This window comes from Gastrolobium bilobum, unplaced genomic scaffold (assembly GCF_033153095.1).
Source record: "Gastrolobium bilobum isolate Gb01-03AN ecotype WA unplaced genomic scaffold, APGP_CSIRO_Gbil_v1 utg547, whole genome shotgun sequence".
In the NCBI taxonomy this organism is placed as follows: domain Eukaryota; kingdom Viridiplantae; phylum Streptophyta; class Magnoliopsida; order Fabales; family Fabaceae; genus Gastrolobium; species Gastrolobium bilobum.
In genome coordinates this window covers 49,251-70,314 of record NW_026897661.1, presented here as the reverse complement: position 1 = coordinate 70,314, position 21,064 = coordinate 49,251, and the positions used below count along the sequence as shown (strand labels likewise).

The window sequence follows — 21,064 nt, the reverse complement described above, 5'->3', positions numbered from 1 at the left end:
TTCTTATTGATTCCAGATATAGGTGGCTTGATATTTCTTTTAAGGAGCCATCATAGATGAATCAGAGCAACTATAGTTGACTTAGTAAGCCTCTTTAATGATACTTTTTCCATGGTGAATGATTTATGTACGGGCTTTAATATAGTAGTCCAAAGCAGGGATTGTGATTTGATGAGAATGAGGTGCTACCCTCACCTATTTTTTTGATAAAAATGGAGGGCCTAGCCCAGGAAAACTATATTGAAAGTTGATGCATGTTAAAAGACACATGCTCCATCAGCAGGTATTTACAAAGGTCACTCCAAAGAGGTAAAATACTTGCAGGGGGAGAGGAAAACAACTTCAACTCTCCACCCCTACAGTTGAACCCTATCATAGCTAAACTATCAGCACAAATATTATACTCCCTAGGGACAAACTCCATATGAAAATGATCAAAAAACTGAATGATACTACTAATTTTCCTGGTTACGAATAAGAAGCCATCCGAAAGTGGAGATTCAACACAAAGGAGAGCTTCCTTACTATCACTTCCAAGCCAAACCTTACGAAGATTCAAATCCACAGCTAGCTTGAGCCCCTGCCAGATTCCCCATAATTCAGCTTCCAATGGTGAACAAGAGCCTATATTAAGGGAGAATCCACTCAGCCAATCTCCATTAGAAGTGCAAATGAATCCTCCACAAGTACCTGTTTTGGAATTTAAGTTGACAGCACCATCAACAAAATTTTTAATAGTATCCTTCTCTACTTGTTGTCCTAAGCCACCAAAGGATATATGAGAGTCTATCTTCGAGGTAAAAGGATAACCGTTACTACTTTCCTTCATTTCCACTAGATAACTCAGTATCCTGCAAATAGGATCACTAGGCCACGAGAACAACTCGTCATGAACCACTGAATTCCTCCATTGCCATAAGAACCAACAAGTTACATAAAATATTTCCTTCCAAGAATGCCAAAGTTTAGATGATAATGGCTTACAAATATTAAGTTTAAACCAATCAAAACCATCTTCTGAAAGAAAGAACACGGAATCTTAACTTCAAACCATCTCTCCCAAACACTTCTAGCACTTTTGCAATCTCTAAGAACATGTATAATTGTCTCTTGATTGGTTAAGCAGATTGGGCATAGAATCTCCCCTCCACTCCAAAGGCAAGTAATATTTCTGACAGGGAGTTTATTCAAGCAAGCCGGCATAAGAAGATTGCTATTCTATATGGTCCTTTCCATTTCCAAATGATAGATCAAGTTTTATCTTTCCCCAAATTGGAGTCAGTAAGCTGGCAATATGCATTCCTTACCAGAGATTTACCTGGGTTGTTTCTTATCCAACTAAGCTTGTCATCTGGGCCACTTGGATCAGGGGGAAGAGTTGTTTGCAGCTTTCCAAAATTAGCTTCATCAAGACGGTTTTCCAGATAGCTCCAATTCCAACCACCTGTTTCTTGATCAACAAGGTCACACACTTTTAATTCTAGATCAGAACTTGGAGGTTTGACTAAAGAAGGATCATACATATTATTTTTCCATCCTCCCCAGTAATCTGTCCAGAAGAGAACAGATTTACCATTACCAACCTCCCAAATCAAATGCTGAGCTAATTTATCTCTGGCTAAACAAATGTTCTTCCATAAAGAAGAGTCACTCTTTCTAACAATTAGGCTTCTGTTGGGATCCTGCTTCCTACCATACTTACCAAGCAAAACCTTGGTCCATAGGCTGTTTTGATCATTGATGAGCTGTCGAGAGATCTTCTGCCCGAATGCTTCATTTTGTAGTCTAAGATTAATGATACCTAGACCACCACACTCCCTTGGACGACACAACTGATCCCATGCCACATAATAAGCTTTTTTTTTGCATCTGTATCTCCCCAAATAAACCTGCGTTGAAGTTTCTCAATATCTTGACACACATGGATTGGAAGAGTACTGTTCTGCATATGATATACTAGAATAGCTGAAATTACACTCTTTGCTAAAGTGATTCTACCAGCCAAAGACAAGCATTTGGATTTCCAGCCTTATAGCCTGTTCTGTACTATAGAGATGACATCAGCATAATGGTCTCTTCTAATTCTCCCATGTCTCATTAGAGCCCCCAAATAACAGCCAATATTCTTGACTATCTTAAAACCACTAACACTTGAAATAGAATCCACTGTCTCCTGAGAAGTATTCTTTGAAAAATAAATGCAAGATTTCTCCATACTCACACATTGGCCTGACATTCTAGAGAATTTCTCCAAGCAGCTAGTAATACAATCCAATTGACTTAGGGAAGCTTCAGCCAAAAGAATGATGTCATCCATAAACATTAAATGGGAAATCAGGGGGCCAGATCTGCCAGCTTTAATAGGATGCCAGTTCTTCCTTCCCACTTCATCCATAATCAGGTGAGTAAGTTTCTCCATACAAAGAACAAATAAGTAGGGGGATATAGGGTCCCCTTGCCTTATTCCCCTCTTTGAATAGAATCCCTGAGTTCTAGCACCATTCCACAATACTTCTATAAAAGGACTTGTGACACAACCCATGATGGCAGCTACCAAATCTCCAGGCAGCTTCAGATCTTCCAGCACAGATTTAATAAACTCCCAATTGAGTTTATCATAAGCCTTCTCTAGATCAATCTTGATAGAGAAAAAACTCTTCTTCCCTTTCATCCTATGCATAGAATGAATAAGTTCTTGAACAATAATAATATTGTCCTGAATGTTTCTCTTAGGGATAAAATTGACCTGGCTAGGTGAAATAAGATCACCAATGAGGGGTTTAATCTTATTAGCCAGGATTTTACTCAGCCCTTTATAAACAGAATTGCAGAGTGCAATTGGTCTGAATTGCTTCATTATGCAAGGCCTATCAACTTTAGGAATCAGAGTAAGAAAGGTATGATTAATCTCCTTTATCTGATCCGGATGGTTGAGATAAAACTTCATACTATTGTAAATTTGATTTTTGACTAGATCCCAATTCCTATGATAGAACAAGGCTGGAAATCCATCAGGTCCTGGTGCTTTCATATGAGGCATTTGAAAGAATGCATTCTTTACTTCCTCATAAGAAATATCCAGAGTTAGAAGATTATTAAATTCCTCCTTGATGGTTGGCCAGGAGTAATTTGTTTGGCTCCATTCTGACTCAACAGAGCCCTCCTTAAAAAGTTTCGTGAAAAAACCTCTAGCTAGCTCAATTAGTTATCCTTCTCCAGACACCCAACCACCATTATTATTCTGGAGTTTTATGATCTAGTTTCTCTTCCTTCGAATCAGAGTACTAGTGTGATAAAACCCAGTATTTCTGTCACCACCTTTTATCCATTCTCCCCTCGATTTCTGATACCAAATATGCTCCTCTTGGTCCAGAATATCAGATAATTCCTTTCTAAATTTAGCTTCTAGTTTTTCTAGTTGGTAGTTGTTATTCAAGCTGAGCTGCCTTTGGATGCCCTCCAACCGAGCTATCACCATGTTCTTTCTATAATAAGTGAACCCAAACACATTATTATTCCAGGCTTTAACCCAAGGATAAAGGAATGTAAACTATCCAGAAAATTGGAATCAGGATCCCAGTTAGCTTTAAGGAAAAAGCTAAACCTGGGATCATTTTGCCAGGTAGCTATAAACCTAAAAGGTCTCTCCCTCCAACTAGTTTCCTCTTTCTCCAATCTAACTAAAACAGGGCAGTGATCTGAGAAAATTCTAGGAAGAATCAAGACATCTGCTTCATCAAAACAAGCTCTCCATAAATCATTGGCAACTGCTTTGTCTAACCTTTTACACACCATGTCCAAGTGAAGGAATTTAGGCCCTTTCCAAGTAAATCTATTACCTCCACCTCCCAAATCCATGACCCCACAAGCATCCAGGACATTATTAAATCTATTGCATCGATTAACATCTACTGGTCCTCCTCCTCTCTTCTCAGAAACAGAAGAAATTTCATTAAAATCCCCTGACAGCATCCAAGGGTCATTCATACTCCTTCCTACATGCTTCAGATCTTCCCAAAGCACTCTTCTTTTTTCCTCTTGAGGACTTGCATACACTACTGTCGAACAGAATCCTTCCTTACCAGGAAACTCAACCCAACAATGAATAAATTGGTCTTGTTTCCTAATAAGAGAAATATTCACATCATTGGGATCCCATGCAACCCAAACTCCACCAGCATAACCATGTGCATCAGCTATAATATAACTGGTAAATCCCAAACTACGGATAATACTCAAAGCTTTATTAACACTTACTCTAGGTTCTAAAATGGCAGCCACATCAACCCCATACTTCTTTCGAAATCTGTTGAAGGTACTCTTAAACTGATTTTTTGCAGTACCTCTACAGTTCCAAGTCAGAATATTCATGGAGAAGGTTGGGGTTGTTGCAAGATTACTAAGTTCTTGCTACTTGTCTCTTGACTTACAACATAAGCCTCCTGGATATCAACATCTCTCTCTCTCTCTCTACACATTGAATCACATATACCATGCACAGAAATAGTCAGGGATGCACAAAGAGATTGTTCCATTTCCATACCAGATTGAGCTTCAACCCTCTTTTGAACTTCCCTATATCTAGATAAGGGGGGTCAGGGTCCTTCAAGCATTTCCCATTGAGCAAATTACTAGCCGGATGGATGGTTCTGGATTTATCCAAGAGGATCTCTTCAGATGAAGATTCAGCAGCCATCATCAAGTCACCCCATAGCTTTCCTTTTTGAGGCTCCAAAGGATCCTAAGAAGGCTTCTGATAAGATTTTTGCAGGCATGTGCTATTGCTAGCAACCAGATTGGGAGAAGGGGAGTGGGAAACCCCCTTGCCCTTAGCTGATAGGGCCTTAGTAGAAGACTTCTTAGAAGTAGACACAACTTGCTTAAATCCTGAGACCTTCTTAATAGGATTAGAAGCCATTGCTGTAAACTTCATCCCCACCTCAGAATTCTGAGTATTGTTAATCAACGACACATTTTCCTTATTCACCAAAGGATTAGGTGAATTATCTTCTAGAACCTTTTCAAGAGCATTTTTCAAAATACTTCTTCCACCACTAACTCCAGTCTTTAAACCCAAAACATTCTTCTTATTGGAAATATCCTCCCCAAACGATCTATTGGTTCTGACATCATTTCTTTGAGGAGTTTGAACTCCTTTCTTCTTGCACTGAACCACAATCCAAGGTCCTACACCTTGTGGACCAGGTTTATCCATTGGCTGATTAGCAGTCTCTACAGGATTCACCATTGAAGCTGATTTGGCGAAGTCTGGACAGGAGTTTGAATTGTGGCCATACGGACCACACTTTAAGCAAATTAAAAAGTCCTTCATATTCCATTCTCTTCCTGCAGCCATCCAGAATGTACTCCCCTCTCAGAGGTTTGGCTAGATCAATCTCTATACAAACCCTTGCAAACCGAGCCCTATCTCTAGTTGAGGTTGTTTTGTCCATTTTTAGAACTTTACCAATCATTGTTCCTACATGATTCAGAAAAGGAAATTCGCAATACTCTTGAGGAATACCTGGAAGGAGAACCTAGGCTGCAACCTTATGGATGTTCACCCTATCCGGATCGAAGCAAGGCTCCCATTTTCTAGTTGCTAGATAATGGCCAAGAATAACCCATGGACCTCCCGCTATGGCTAGATTAAGGTCTTCCAAACTGCTGAATCTTACAGAGAAGAACTCATTCCCTAGATCAACCACTGTTATGCTTCCAGCCTTAGCCCAAAGAGCCTCTAGCTTCTTCTTCATGAATCCAACACCGATCTTCTTGCCCAGAAGCTTAACTATTAATGCATTCTTCCAACGCTGACGCATTCTAGCTCTAGTTTCTCTGTTGCTCTTTATTTCCACAGATCCATCTTCCCTTATTATAGTTTGGAATCCTCATTCTGAAATCTCTCCCAGATTTGGGTCTAGAGGTTCCAGCTCTGGTTCCTCTTCCTCTAATAACCAGGGGATAGCTCCTCCTGACACTCCATTTTCCACCCCTGTAACTTCAGCGAAGGACCTCTGCTTATCATGCACAGCCTCACCAGCTTGGAACTTCTTCACCACATCTCTCATCCGTGTTTCCATCGGAATTTCTTCCCCACATTTCGTTCGCTTCGTACTTTTCTTAGACATGGACAAAATCTCATTGCTACTCACCTTTGTATCCCCCATAGATCCAGCAAAAGTTCTCAAAGAAGAAACCCTAGCAGAAAGAAAAATTTTGTGCGCGTTCATATATGCGCCTAACTAACCCATTTTTTGCTACCCTCAACTTAAATATAGCTTATTGACTCTTTGAAATAAATTCATAATCCTAAAAATTTAAGGAATTAATATTTTTAGCATAAATATTTTGGGTAGTTTAAGTCAATGTTATTAAACTTGAACAGATCATCGATCCAGTCAAGATAGTAGATTGATGGATCATTGATTCAACCGATTAAATTAAATTAATATTAAATTATATAGTAAATATATTAAAAGGTCCATTTTCAAAAAAATTAGTTTACCATTGGAAATAGATTTAATATGAACCAAGATTGACTTGTTAAGTTTTACAAATTTCAAGGAATCCATGTTAGAATGTCGTAGTTATTAACGAGAGGACGGGTTAGGTGCATACAATTATGTATATGGATGCTTTATTATGGGAAAAGAATGATATTCAGTAAATGAAACTGCTTAAGAAAGAGATAATTCCTTGAAGGAGAAGATTATGAATTAACGAGATGAAGCATCTCCGATGAGATGATATGACACAATTCGAGTTGAGAAAAAAAAAATGTTTCTTACTAGATAGAGTTTCCCGTAAGACTGGGACAAGGAGCTTGAGATTGATATGAGTAAAACAGTTCCCAGAAGCCTGTTGTAACTTGTAAATTTACTTAAGTATGCCACACTTAAATGCTATTATTATTTGAGTGAAGTATGAACCGAGTAACACCTCTAGGTCTCAACTCTAAGTGACTAGTGATTCAAGATTAATATTTAGATTGTAGTGTTACTATGTATTTTGTATCAAAATGTACTTAACAATGACATTCAAGTAGCAAGTTGAGTAACATGACATTAATATTTAGATTGTAGTTGTTACCGTGTATTTTGCATGTAAACTTGCTTGATATTAGCATGCAAGTTGCATAACTTTTAATCCAATTTATAACCATGATGGTACAGCAAATTAGCAACTTCTATTTTGTTGGTTATTCTTTTTCTTTTTTAGAAGTTGATGATTTCATTCAATAACAAATTTATTGCCACATAGTGATAATGTCATTCTTTTTTCATATGCTAATCTGTTTTGGCATTATAATTAAGGGTTAAAGACTTTTCACACTGAAATTTTTTTCATACCTCTTTTCAATGTGACCCACATGTTTATTGTGTATGTAAAAAAAAAATATTCTTCTCATATAACATGAGAAGTCTTTAACCCATTAATTAAATGTGAAAATTTCATTTCTGAATTAAAAGAAGATCATTTCAATCTACCAAAATTTATAAACAAAAATTTCAGTGCAGCAAAGTATTTTTACACGCCGGTGTAACGCCCAGGGATCAAACCAGTTGGCATAAAAAAGTTTGTTCAGCAGAATAGTCTAGGAGGTAACAGAAAAAGAAACAATAGATCCAATGAATTTTAAGCTCGAAACTTTGCTAGTGAAAACATTTTAGAAACTAATAACAATGATGTTAATAATAATAATAATAATTATAATAACAAAATAATTAAGGCTAGCCATGAAGCCAACAACTTGCTTCCCCAGATCCTATTGAACATGAAACATGGTTTTAACGTTAGACAACAAGTCTAATATATGCTATTAGCTTGAGCAACAACCAACTCTCTTCAAAGCAGACACATCATTCTTAAGATCAATTTTCTCTCCTTTGGAAGGCACAGATGCAGTTCCATTTTCTGCCCCCTCAACTGCTTTCTTACTAACAATATGGTATATCTGAGTCAGAACTTCTGAGAATGCATTCTCTACATTAGTTGCCTCAAGAGCTGAGGTTTCTATGAAGTACAGTGATTCTTTTTCAGCATAAGCCTTCCCATCTTCAGTTGATACAGCTACAAGGTGACGAAGATCTGATTTGTTGCCAACAAGCATCACAACAATGTTTGAATCAGTGTGATTTCGCAATTCCTTCAGCCATCTGTCAACATTCTCAAATGTTGCATGGCGTGTGACATCATACACAAGAAGTGCACCTACAGCCCCACGATAGTAAGCACTGGTGATTGCACGATACCTATAGAGAGAAACAATGTAAGTTAAAAAGCATGCAATTTGGTGGAAAAGTAAAATATGGGCCAGAGCTATATGTCAACAATATACAGGTTTGGCTAGTTATAAACATAATAATTCATAACAATTAGCATCAAGGATTGTTAAGCAACAATTGAAATTCATGTTCATTTAAGTGGTCATAAATTAAAGGGACAAAAAACAAGATTGGACTAAGCAGTGTCTCGGTGACACAGCATGAATATTTTGAAGTTACGGAAATCGATTCCCTCTCATGTTAAATAAAACATGATATAGTCATGTAAGGAAATAACAATCATCCAAAGGTAAATAACCAGTGATGAAACTACCTATTTCAATATTTTTTTTCTCTCTTCCCTTATCACTATTGATCCACCTTTGTATATTTATGATTTTCCCACACGACCATGTTATGTTTTATTTAACATGAGAGGATCCATTCCCTGTAGTTATACACATACCAAATATTCTTTATGTTGGATAATTACATATTTGGTAATTACTAAAAACAAAAATTAGAATCAATATAAAGTCATTAGGGCATACAAAGACTGAAAAAGTGCACACACTCATTATGATTTTTTTTTGTTGATATAAATTGAGGAAGATGGGAGGCATACCTTGATCTTAACTAAGATAAATTGCACATCATTAATTACACCATGTATCTCACTTTGTATTTTAGATTTTCTAATGGTGTGTGAGCAAAATCAACTCACTAAACACAGTAGCAGAAAATGAAATAAAAATGAAGGCATCTTTCTTTTTCTTTTTTTCCTTGCCCACCTTTTCTTTTTGTTCCTAAGGGGGGAAAGATTCCATTTAGCCCAAGTTTTGTTGGAAAAGTGCATGACTTCATGAATATATCTATAGAAGGTATATAATAATAATGTAAGTGCTGGGCGGGGGGGACTGGGATTCAACAAAGCCACTGGTAGAATAATATGAATATCAAGCAAAGTGTTGTCCCGAATATTGTATTATTTATGTCTGCCACACATCCCTATAGCTTTATAATATCAGCCTTTCAAATGCACCCATCAAGTTTCCAATTGGGACACTCAGTCAATTACCAACTCTCAAATGATTCTTCAAGTAAGGTTTCAACAATAATTTCCAGACACAATTTGTATCCAGCCAGAGTCTTTTCCAAAACCCAGGATACTAGCAACTTCTTTCATTTTATGTAAGATGCTGTTACGAACCCATTTGCAATGTATGGGACTTGAAGTCTCACATTGGTTGTATGGGAAACTAATGTGGAGTTTATAAAGCCTTGGACACTACCACCCTTTGAGCTAGTTTTTGGAGTGGTGTATCTTAAGGTACTTATCAAATGGTATCAGAGTCTTCCACTATGTCTCCCGATTGCAATTGAGCGGCGCGGGTGGTAACACCGGCATTGCAGTGTTCGCCCAGGGCTAGTAAAAGACTAGCATAAAGCCAGCCCGCATGGGCGCCGGGGCTGCGGAGTGTGGTGGAATGTTACAAACCCATTTGGAATGTATGAGAGTTGAAGTCCTACATTTTTGAGCTAGCTTTTGGGGTAGTGTATCTCAAGGTTCTTATCAGATGCATTAAGTGTATCATAACAAATAACATAAAATGAAATCTCCAAGGAGTAATATTAATTATTGTTGTAAAAGACAGTGGATGAAAATTCACCTATAGATTCGAATCTGTGTATGATATCAGAGATAGTAACTAACGGTATAATTAAATTGCAATAAAAATTTAAGAATGGGCAAACTTGATCAGATATAAAAGTATGTAGAATATGATGAGGAATTCGAGCCGTTCTTAAAGTTTTATTGCACTTTAATTATATCGTTAGTTACTATCTCTGGTATCATACACAGATTCAAATTTATAGGTGAATTTTCACCCACTGTCTTCTACAACAATCTTAAGACAATTTATTCCCTCACTAATGCCGAAGGTTGATGAACACTTGTCTCTCAGAATAGAACGAATTGACATCTTCAGAACGAAGGCACTATCGATCAAAAGCCCGAACGAACACAACAGGATGCCTAACGATTCACACCAAAAAGTATGGATGCATGCATGCATGGATGAAGAAAAGATCTAGCAAAGTAACGGTGCAAAATATTTGATAATTTTCTAAAGGGGTCAGTGTCTATATAAAAATTCAATAATTTTGTGAAGGGGTCAGTGTCTATATATAGCCACTGACCGGACATGATGAACCGCCGTGACTGACAGCAGTGAAGTGGTACGACCGGTTCGGTTTAAAACAAAATCAAAAGGAAAGAACCGGTTCAGGCGGGAAGCAACGTTTCAGTTTGAATTTTGGAGGGAAGCAATGATTGGACAAAAAATAATAAAATAATTTAATAAAAAATTATTTTTATTCCACAAACATGCGCAACTGACTTAACCGAGCCGGACGGCGGTGGCGCGTGTGTGGTGGACCAATGCCCACCTAAGTCGTCTCTCCTCCACAAAATGTGTAGTACCCCAAGGGACAATCTAGTATTGTGAGGTGAGAGTTTATATACCTTTCCACCTCTTACTTATCCAATGTGGGACTTCTTAGCTTATAACCCATCAACTTCCCTCTTTCTTTCCTTCCTCAACCCACTTCTTATTCATAACCCATAGGATTTAGATACAAATTCCAACAATTATTTCTTCAAAATTCAACTTAAAATGTAAACATCCATATCAGGTGGGCCAAGAGAAAGGTCCAAACTTACTTCTTTGCAAGAGATCTTCCATGACATGTTCCATCAAATTGAAAGCATAAAAGTAACTTCTAGTTTAGAGGCATCTGTTTAACAAAGTTTGATGCTTAACTTAATGGTGACACTGAATGCAAACAAAGACCACAAAAGTTCAAAATTACTTCAGGTCAATGCTATATTGAAGTGTAAATGAGAGAGGGTGGGGCTTAGCAAATCGTCAACTACCTAGTCCTTTGAAGCATGAATTACTATGGTTGAATCGGCAATTCAATTAAGTGATACAAGTTCACAACTTCTTGATAAGTTGATTATTGGAAATAGAAAAGTAATCTTCTGTCCCCAGGTAAAAGGAAGATCAAGCCAGTGACCAGTTATTAAAATTCCCTGTTGCTTCACCAATTTGAAGAAGATTATATAATGTGTTTCCAAATAAATTTGTTAGATTACATTACATACTTTGCAACAAACAGGCTCAAACGAGCTTTTGTATGCTTGACTTAGGCCACTGTTTGGCTGAGATTACAGATGATCAAGGCCAACCAAACCCACTAATATCAACATCTCAGATCCTTATAAATTTATAATGTAGAAATGCAAAAGCAGCAGTTCAACACAACGATAACACTTGAATCTAAGCCCACAAGTTATGTGATTTAAGCAACAGTTCCAATGTCATGTCATAAAGAAAATATCAAAGTGAATGAACTAATAAAAATTAAGCCCAGATGAAATATCCACTAACAGATACATATAAAGCATAAATTATCATTAAAGACAGAAAAATAAATATTTTTATTAACAATATACTTGACACCTGTCAGCAATAGAATAGTATTCAACAAAACTGCAGAAGGGAAAAAATTCTGGTTCAAAACAACAAAACATGGGCCTTTCTGTTTCTATATTGTTTTCTCAAACTATACATACTCAAGTTTATGATTTTCAATTCTCCGTGATAGTATCTACCACATTTCTAAAACAGTAAAGTCTTTCCCAAAGAAAGAAAATCATAAAGCAGCAGCAAGAACTGGGCACGTACATTCATAAAAGATAAATATAATGCGAACTGGACTAAATTTGACTGAGGATTAATTGAGTTCAACTTAACATGATTCTAAACATAAAGTGTTTTTTAATACGCCCATGATTGAGTTAGGTCTTCTGCCTATGTGATGAATTCCTAATACTATAAATATTGATTTACCTTCAATGAAGATTATTAAGTCTTACATAACTTCCTAAATTAGTTAACAATTGAGACCTAAAGTTTGCATCATATCTGAAAAACAAATTAAACAATTAAATGAATATTTTATTATAGGGCATAAATCATCAAAATCGAACACCATTAGAAAATTGTCCCAATTGCACTGCTAACCTCATAAATCTGAAACTTACTAACTTAAGTCAACAAATGGAGTTCAAAAGAGGAAAAAACATTGACTTCAGTAAGAAAGTTTTAGGATTAGCAACTTATACACTGCAATTAAATTGGATCACATTCAAGGTGTTCAAGCATCACAGGATCACGATCCACCCAACTAAGCTTCAAAAAATTAAAAGGGAAAAGAAGATTACAAAAAGACAAACATGACCGACCCAAGAAAATCCAAGTCAAGTAACACTATACCAGCAACTTGACACGAAACAAAATTAGATCTTTTTGATAAAAACTAACCTTCCATAATAACACAATAGCTACACGAAGCTCAACCCTACACCGACCCAGATACCCATTCATCACCCAATTCCAATTCCAGCTAGGAAAGCTAATAAATCTAGCTAATTAAAGCCAAATCGAACACAAAACTAAAAATGGGGTGCGAGATTTTTCATCTTCTTTTTTTTATCTCTTTTACGCGAAATGAAGAAACAAGAAAGAGAAAAGAAGAAAGACCCAGATGAGAAAATGACCTCTCCTGGCCGGCGGTGTCCCAGATCTGAGACTTGACGACTTTGGAGTCGACGTTCAAGGTGCGAGTGGCGAACTCAACGCCAATGGTGGACTTAGATTCGAGGTTGAACTCGTTCTTTGTGAACCTCGAGAGGAGGTTCGACTTGCCCACACCGGAGTCGCCGATCAGGACCACCTTGAACAGGTAGTCGTAGTCGTCGTCCGCCCTGTAACCCGCCATTGATGCTTCAAGCTTGCTTTGAAGATCTTGCTTCTAGAGAGAGAAAGAAGAGAAGGTGGAGGAGGAAGAAGAAGGAGATTGTTTTGCAGTTGCTGCAGTGAATTAGGAGTGGGAAGGGTGAAAGCGTTTAAAAAAGCGCCAGAAATCATGCCAAGTGATATTTTTGTCTAAAAAAAAATAGTTTTTCTTTTCAAAGAAAATAAAATAAAATTTTAATTCTATTTTTTTTTACTTAATTTTGTTTTTGTTATTTTTAACAAATAGTTATTTCTATAATTTTCTTTTTGTTTTAAAATGATTCTCGAACATACAAATTTTCAAAACATCTATTATTAACTCGTATAATAGCACTGTTAGTTAATTTTCTTTGAGTAAAATATATTTTGGGTAACAAATATCACGTGATCCAATTTAATCTTTCAAAAGAAAAATTGACTCATAGTCTTTGTGAAATTTAAAATAGACTCAGGGGATGTATTGAAATGAGATTTCAAAGAATTTTAATAGATTATTTTTGAAAAAAAAATCCATTAATATTCAATTAGGATTTTAAAGAATTACAAAAAAGTTATTTGGTATTTGATTAGGATTTTAAAAGATTATTTTAGAGTCCGTCTAAATCTGTTGTTATTCAATCAGGATTTTAAACAAAGAAAAAATAATATTGTGACATTCAAAAATCTTACGATTTTAATGGATTTTCCATTGGTGTGGATTTCGTGTGACTTTTTAGTGAGAAATATAATTAAGATGTCTCTCTCACAATCTCATCCTAACCCTTAGGATTTTTTGAGATTTCTCTATTGCAGTGTCTTCTTCTTCCTTTGGTGGGTCAACCCGCTCGAAACCGAGTTCCGCCATGGGAGCTTCTTTAAAGCTCAAAAATAATATATTTTTGACCGATTTTCATCACAAAATAACTTACAAACAACACCCCAACAAGATTTTAATATAAAAAATAGCATATTTTGAAGCTATTTTTGAGAATTTTTGAAAGTTTAAAAACGATTTTTCAAGCTAATTGGTCATAGTTTTTTGGTACGAAAATGTGTGATTTATGTATTAAAAACAACATAAAATAGACGAAAACAACATATGAACAAAATCCCTCAAACCAATTTTTATTTTAGATCAATAAAACAAGATCGATTTAAAAAAAGATTAAAACTATCATAATATGAACGCTATGTTTCATAATAATACATTCATGAACGAAATTACTTCGCTATAGGAAACGATTTCAAACAATTTTTGTGTCAATAGATCACTAAAAACTTGTTTTTCAAAATTTTCAAAGCAATTTAAGATTTTAATGCATCGATTGAAAATAATTTGAGAAATTTTTTAAATTTTCATGTAATAAAACTCAGAAAATTCAGATTCAAAATTTTCTTGAAATACTCAATGAAAACAAGCATATGATATATGGTTAGAAAACTATCATCACGTAGAACAAAAATCCCAAGATTTACAAGATCAATTGCAAAAAATTCCAAATGAAATGTTATCATGAATTTTACTGATTGAGAAAAATATATTAGATTTTACTTTTTTATTAATATCATTGCATTTCTTTGCTATTTTTTTATTGACTCTTGTAATTTTGAATGTTTGTTACAAATTCAAATGGTTTTTTAAAATCTTAAAAATTTATATTGTAATTTCAAATCTTATAAATTATATTAAAATCCAATCTTATGAAATCTTGATTGTAAAAAATGTCTTTTAAAAAGTCTTTAAAATTTCTCCAATTCTAAATAGTCTTTTAAAATCTATAAGATTTTTTATCTCAAAAAAATCTTTTAAAATTATAATCCAATACACCCCCTTAGTCATTTTGAGGGATGACGTGGGTAACCTCTTCTTTGAATTTCAGAGGGACCACAATTTTGAATTTAATAGGTATTACAAGTCAATTTGTTTTCTAAGGGATTAAAATGGGTCCCGTAATTTTAGTTGAGATCCAAAAGGTACTTTACACATTTTCTTTTTGTATTAAGTATTTTACCTTTTTTTTTTTGGAGATATTCTAATCCGTTTATCGTTTCGCGACTATTCCGGTTTGAGGCGAGTCCCGAGATTTAAACCCCTTCCAAAGTACTAACCCTTCCAAAGACGGTATTGAGAGAATCGAACACGTGCTCTCATCTATCTATTCAATTCTCTGACGTCAATTGAACTATCATTATTTGATATAATAAGTATTTTACTTTTAAGTAGTCATTCTTAGTGGGTTTTCTTTTTGTCATCTTATGAAGTGTGATTTTGTTTTCTTAATTAAAAAAAGGTATCATTTCACTATAAAAAATGTGTTGTACATGACAACGCCTTTTTAATACAAATATATGTGAGTTGTTATAAATCAGAAAATTAAATGTGTGGCATGTTACAAATTAGAAAACTAAATGCCTAATCGGTTATAAATTAGCATGAGCTGTTACAAATCAGAAAATTATTCTAGCTCAAACAAATTCCTATTCTAAAGAAATTTGAATTCAAAAGATATAATAACGCCTTTATGAAAATATAAGCAAGGTGGGAGAGCCAACATAAGTCGTGGGAATAGTGTGGGCAGTTCAATTGAAATAATAAATCTTTGGTACTACTGGTACTAAAGATTCAGTACATCCCACCAATAAAATAATTACATGTCAGCTAAATTTTTTTTTTCTGTCAATTTTTTTTCTTCTCTTTTCTAATGTGTAATGCTCTTATTGATGAGATGTATTGAATCTGGGTACAGCAGTAGTACCAAAAATTTATTCCAATTGAACATGTTAAGTTCACTCATGGAATATCGGGTTGGCAGCAATGTCCATGGCTACACTGGAGGTGCCACTGCCCCCAGAACAGCAAAGGCATGTGCCAAAAGACATAACCAGAAATAGAATGCCATTTGAAATTGTCCTCAACCCTTTTCAGACCATAAATGCTTGCCATTTGTATATCTAGAGAGAGAGAGCGCTTACATCGAAAAAAATTATAATACTGGTAGAAATTATGGGAATAGATTTTCTTATCACGTAGAGAAGTGGTCATGTTATTTAATCATAATTATTTATTTAAAAATTATATATATTTTTATCATATTTTATCATAAATAAATAGTTATGATCAAATAATATGATCACTTTTCACGTGAGATGATCCACTCCGAGAAATTATTGACTTTACGTGCATGCCAAACGCCAATTAAGATTTCGATTTTTCCACTTTTTCTCATCCTTCGACGCTTTGTTGCAAATAAAAATGTCCACAAAAAATATTGAAATTGTCATTTCTTACGTGTTACATCTACGGAATTGTGGTAAAATTGTCATTTAAATAGATTATCATCAAAGCTTTCGATCATCTTTTATTTATTTTGAGTAATTACCCTTTTTAGTCCTCAGCAAATTTTACGATACCCGTTTTAGTCTCTAGCAAATAAAAAGGCCCATCGAGATCCCTACAAAAATCAAAATAGACTCATTTAGTTGAAATCGCGGTCCCTCACAAATTTAAAAAAAAAACCATATTAGTCCTCAAAAGGACTAAAATGGGTCCATTTTGCATTTTTTAAGGACCACGATAGGCTTTTTTATTTGCTAGGGACTAAAACAGGCATCATGAAATTTGCTGAGGACCAAAAAAGATATTTACTCTATTTATTTTTACAAACATTATGTGACTTTCTTGATTTTTAAAATAAAAATGTTCTCCCCGTTAATTTCACTTTCTTCGAAGCAAATATACCACCAAATAGAGAGGAATACGAAGATGGATAAAGGACAATAAAAATGAAATGTTTCGTAAAAATATATTAAATTTCTCACTAAAAACCTAAAAACAAAAAGATTTCACCAAGGGAGCATTTGGTAGAGGAGCAAATATTTTTTTATCCGAGAATCACGATTTTCAGGAATATGATGAGAAATGAGTTTTCTGAGAATGTTAGCAAAAAGTTGTTTGGTAGACTAACATATTCCTGGGAATATTAGGTTAATTTTCTTGATGCTATGTTTAGTTGTATTAAATTTTCCCTTGCCATAGAAATCCTAAAATACCACTTTCTGGATGGTATTCCTGGATGTTTTTTCAAAAGAATTCACACACAAAATAAAATTATAAGAAAATCATATTCTCGAGAAAATTTTAAAAATCTTGTACCAAACGTGGATAAATAAGATTATCAGTTTCAGTTTTCCGAAAATCCTAAAAAAAACTCTTGTAACAAGTTTAATAGGAACTGTTATGGACCCATACCCCTGCCCATTAAGTGATAGGCCCAACAAGGGACAATCCAAGATCTGAATCAATAATAATAATGGATAGATATCCATCAAGGATATTAATCCTAATACGACAGCATAGCAAGCAGGTCTGGTCTCTTACCAAAGGCACCAAAGGCCCATCCACACTACCCGCAGGTAACCTCTATAAATACAAGGTAAACCCTAAAGGTACGTTACACTCTCTCTTACTGTTATGCTATCATTGTGCGCGCACACACATCCCATTGGCTAACGCCGTTACAGTATTCTGTGCGCAGTGATCTACTTGACTCAAGGGTATCTTCTTCATAGATACCTTGGAGAGGGCACTAGATCCAAGAGAAACATACCAGCCTATTGGGCTGGACATCTCTGTCCCAAGGACAGAACATTGGCGCCGTCTGTGGAGAATTCTACTCTGAATTTGAAGTTCCCACCAATCTGATGAAGAATGACAATCCAAACAAGGAGTAGTAGCCAGCAGCTACCCCAAAACCAGAATCAACCGCTGGATCCAGTTCTGGAAGAGGTAAATCAGCCTCAAAACCAGCTTGGAAATGACGTGGACTATGACCATGTCCATGTCAGTGAAGACATCTCGGACACCGGGTCCACTCCAGCGCGTCGAGATAGGGGTGCTGATCCAATTCTTGCTCCAGTAAGAAACAACCCTTCCCAACTCCTTGAGGATCTTGCCGCGCGTATTGCCCAAAAAGTCGATCCAGACACTCGGCTGGCTCAGAATGCATTTGATGCGATTATGCAACGAGTTGCAGAGATGGAAAATCATAATAACCTTCAGGGGCAACAAGATTTCCAAACGATACGAGACGAAAATATTAAGGGAATGCGCGACCTGGAACAGCGCTTAACGAAGCTAAATGGACCAGGGGAAGACCAGCGTGCCAATGGCCGGGAAGGAAATCACAACTTGGTTCAACAAAACCGGGTTACTGAGGTGGAAAATCGTGAAAGGTCCAATCCGGTGAACACAACGAATCCGAACCTGGAAAACCAGATGGCGGATGGCCAAAACGCTACTATACAGGCCATGACTCAAAACCATCTAGCATAAGTTAATGGGCAGAGGGACCGGGATGGGTTCCACCCCAACCAGAATGCTCAGATTATCAGAGGGCGCGTGGAATCCGGTGGGTACAGAAGGAAGTACAGCAGGGGGAGTATAATAATAGCCCTTCCACTGGTGAAATAGTGAACGCCTTTTTCCCGGAGGATTTCGACTCGGCACGCTTGCCAAAGTACGATGGAAGTCAAGATCCACAAGTCCACATAGATGCTTTCGACACGAACATATATATCCGAGGAATTGATGAACCCCTCATATCCTGGATATTTTCCATAACCCTAACTCGGGCAGCACAGGCATGGTTTTCAACTCTTCATGCTAATTCCATCAGATCCTTTGAGGAATTCAGAAAAAAAATTCCTCTTAAACTTTGCGATCAACAAAAAACATCCAAAGTCCGAGTTCGCACTTGGAAAGATACGTCAACAACCCGGAGAAACCCTCCAGAGGTACCTCAACCGGTTCAAGGACGCTGCATTGCAAGTCCCCGAATTACAAGAAAATGTCCATGTACATCTCATTGTGGCTGGTTTGGACGGTGCATCCAGACTAGCCAAGTCGGTCTATAAGGACCGAGTGAGGACGTTGGAAGAATTTAGAAATCGTTCGAAGAAGTACCTCGAACTCGATCAAATGGAGATTGAAAATGCGCAATCTAAAGAGGGTAAAAGAATTAGCCCGAGAAGAAGAGGCTCGACCCCAAAAGGAAAAGAACGAATCGACAACAAGAAAAAAGATCCTAGGGCCAGAATCCCAGATAACCGAGATCGTGTTGGAAGGTATGAAAAATATACACCGTTGAATGTGTCACGCTCTCAAATCTGGAGAGAAGTGGCAATGACGGAGATGAAGAAAGTAGAGAGACCACGACCCATATTCGACAGAGGAGGTCTGGACAAGTCCAAATACTGTGCTTTTCATGATGGACCGGGTCACACAACTGATCAATGTTGGGATCTCCGAGATGCTGTGGAGAAATTCGTGAGAGATGGAAGATTAAGCCAATATATGATCAAAACTCAAGGCTCCAAAAACAACAAAAGGAAATCGGGAAATAGAAATAGAAGTAAAAGTCTGGTTCCTGAAAAGAAAAATAAGGAGGAAAGGAACCACAAAGATGATTGAAACCCTGATGAATTCCCGGAAGCGAAATTCGATTGCAATGTAATTAGTGGAGCCCTTGGAGGAGGAGGGGACACTGTAAGTGCAAGAAGAAAGTACTTGAAAGAGGTCCTCTCTATTAGGGACCGTCCCAAATTCAAAGAAGACCTAAGCAAACCAGATACTCCTTTGTCGTATTTTACAAAGGAGGACATGCATGGTGTGTTGCCAGGACATGTAGACGGATTAGTCATTGCTGAAACCTTGGTAAATATCCGGGTTAAAAAGATTTTTGTCGATGCAGGAAGCAGTGCCGACATCATACTGTGGGATGTTTTCAAAAAGATGAACCTGGACGAGGAGGACCTCAAACCTTGCAAAACAACTTTGATAGCTTTTAATGAGAGCATACACCTCCTAAAGGCTACATAGATCTCAGGTTGACCTTGGGAACCAAAGAAGCGTTCAAATCAGAAAGGGTGAGATTCATAGTGGCTGATTTCTCATCAGAATATAATATAATTATGGTAAGACCAACATACACCAGTGGGACATGCTGGTTTCTTCAAAGCACCAGAAGATAAAAATGGTAAGCTGTAAGAATGAAATAATTACTGTTTGTGGAGATCAAAAGGAGTCCAGGGGATGCTATTTCGACACTGTCAAAGAAAATGAAGACGGACATTCGAGTCCACCCCGGATTCATCTGGGGGGTAAACTCGGCAAAAACATAATTCCTCACCACTCAAGGAAGCCTGTTAATGTGGTTGAACTCGACATGAGAGAAGAAACAATACCGAGGCCCGAACCCGACGGGGAGTTAGAAAACCTCGCATTGGGAGAAGAGCTTGGTCAATTTACCCGAATTGGTAAGACCATAGATCCTCAAATTAAAAAAGAGTTAGCCAATTTCCTCAAAAGAAACACAGATGTATTTGCTTGAAAGTCATCTGAGATCCCAGGCATCGATCCTGCCTTCTGCTGCCATAAGATGGCAGTTTATCCCGGATCCATGCCGGTCTCTCAAAAGAAAAGGAAGTTGGGACCAAAGAGGAAACAAGTCATAGAAGAACACGTTAAGGAGTTGTTGGATGCTAGGTTCATTCGGGAAATACAATACACAACATGGCTTGCGAACATGGTGATGGTGAAAAAACCAAATGGAAAATGAAGAGTCTATACTGATTACACGGACTTGAACAAGGTTTTCCCAAAGGATTCTTATCCTATGCCTAACATAGACCAACTGGTAGACAACTCAACTGGATTTCGTTTATTGTCATTTATGGATGCCTACTCGGGATACAACCAGATTCCAATGTACCTAGAGGATCAAGAAAAAACCGCCTTTATTGCTTAAAAGGCTAACTATTGCTACAATGTGGTGCCATTTGGGCGTAAAAACTCAAGGGCAACCTATCAAAGGATGATGAAAAAGGTGTTTGAAGATCAGCTGGGCAAAAATGTAGAAGTATACATTGATGATATGATAGTAAAGTCATTCGATA

General features: G+C 36.6%; 4 protein-coding genes across 4 annotated transcripts; 1 reads left to right on the top strand and 3 right to left on the bottom strand.

Annotated features, from left to right (window-relative positions):
* Nucleotides 1–235: 235 nt before the first annotated feature.
* LOC133309118 (uncharacterized) lies at nucleotides 236–2,857 on the bottom strand. The gene is made up of 3 exons (XM_061509856.1): nucleotides 2,048–2,857; nucleotides 1,319–1,889; nucleotides 236–897 (listed from the first exon to the last, which is right to left on the bottom strand). Exons 1-3 carry the CDS (start codon nucleotides 2,855–2,857, stop codon nucleotides 236–238), a joined length of 2,043 nt encoding a protein of 680 aa, XP_061365840.1.
* Nucleotides 2,858–3,256: 399 nt separating this feature from the next.
* LOC133309117 (uncharacterized) lies at nucleotides 3,257–4,696 on the bottom strand. Its single transcript, XM_061509855.1, has 3 exons — nucleotides 4,544–4,696; nucleotides 3,605–4,326; nucleotides 3,257–3,485 (listed from the first exon to the last, which is right to left on the bottom strand). The coding sequence occupies exons 1-3, from the start codon at nucleotides 4,694–4,696 to the stop codon at nucleotides 3,257–3,259; spliced, it is 1,104 nt and encodes a 367-aa protein (XP_061365839.1).
* Nucleotides 4,697–7,674: 2,978 nt separating this feature from the next.
* On the bottom strand, nucleotides 7,675–13,199 carry LOC133309115 (ras-related protein RABA1b-like). Its single transcript, XM_061509853.1, has 2 exons — nucleotides 12,895–13,199; nucleotides 7,675–8,255 (listed from the first exon to the last, which is right to left on the bottom strand). Exons 1-2 carry the CDS (start codon nucleotides 13,113–13,115, stop codon nucleotides 7,823–7,825), a joined length of 654 nt encoding a protein of 217 aa, XP_061365837.1. The 5' UTR covers nucleotides 13,116–13,199; the 3' UTR covers nucleotides 7,675–7,822.
* A 5,571-nt stretch (nucleotides 13,200–18,770) lies between these two features.
* On the top strand, nucleotides 18,771–19,580 carry LOC133309116 (uncharacterized). Its single transcript, XM_061509854.1, has one exon. It carries the CDS (start codon nucleotides 18,771–18,773, stop codon nucleotides 19,578–19,580), a length of 810 nt encoding a protein of 269 aa, XP_061365838.1.
* The last annotated feature ends 1,484 nt before the right edge of the window (nucleotides 19,581–21,064 follow it).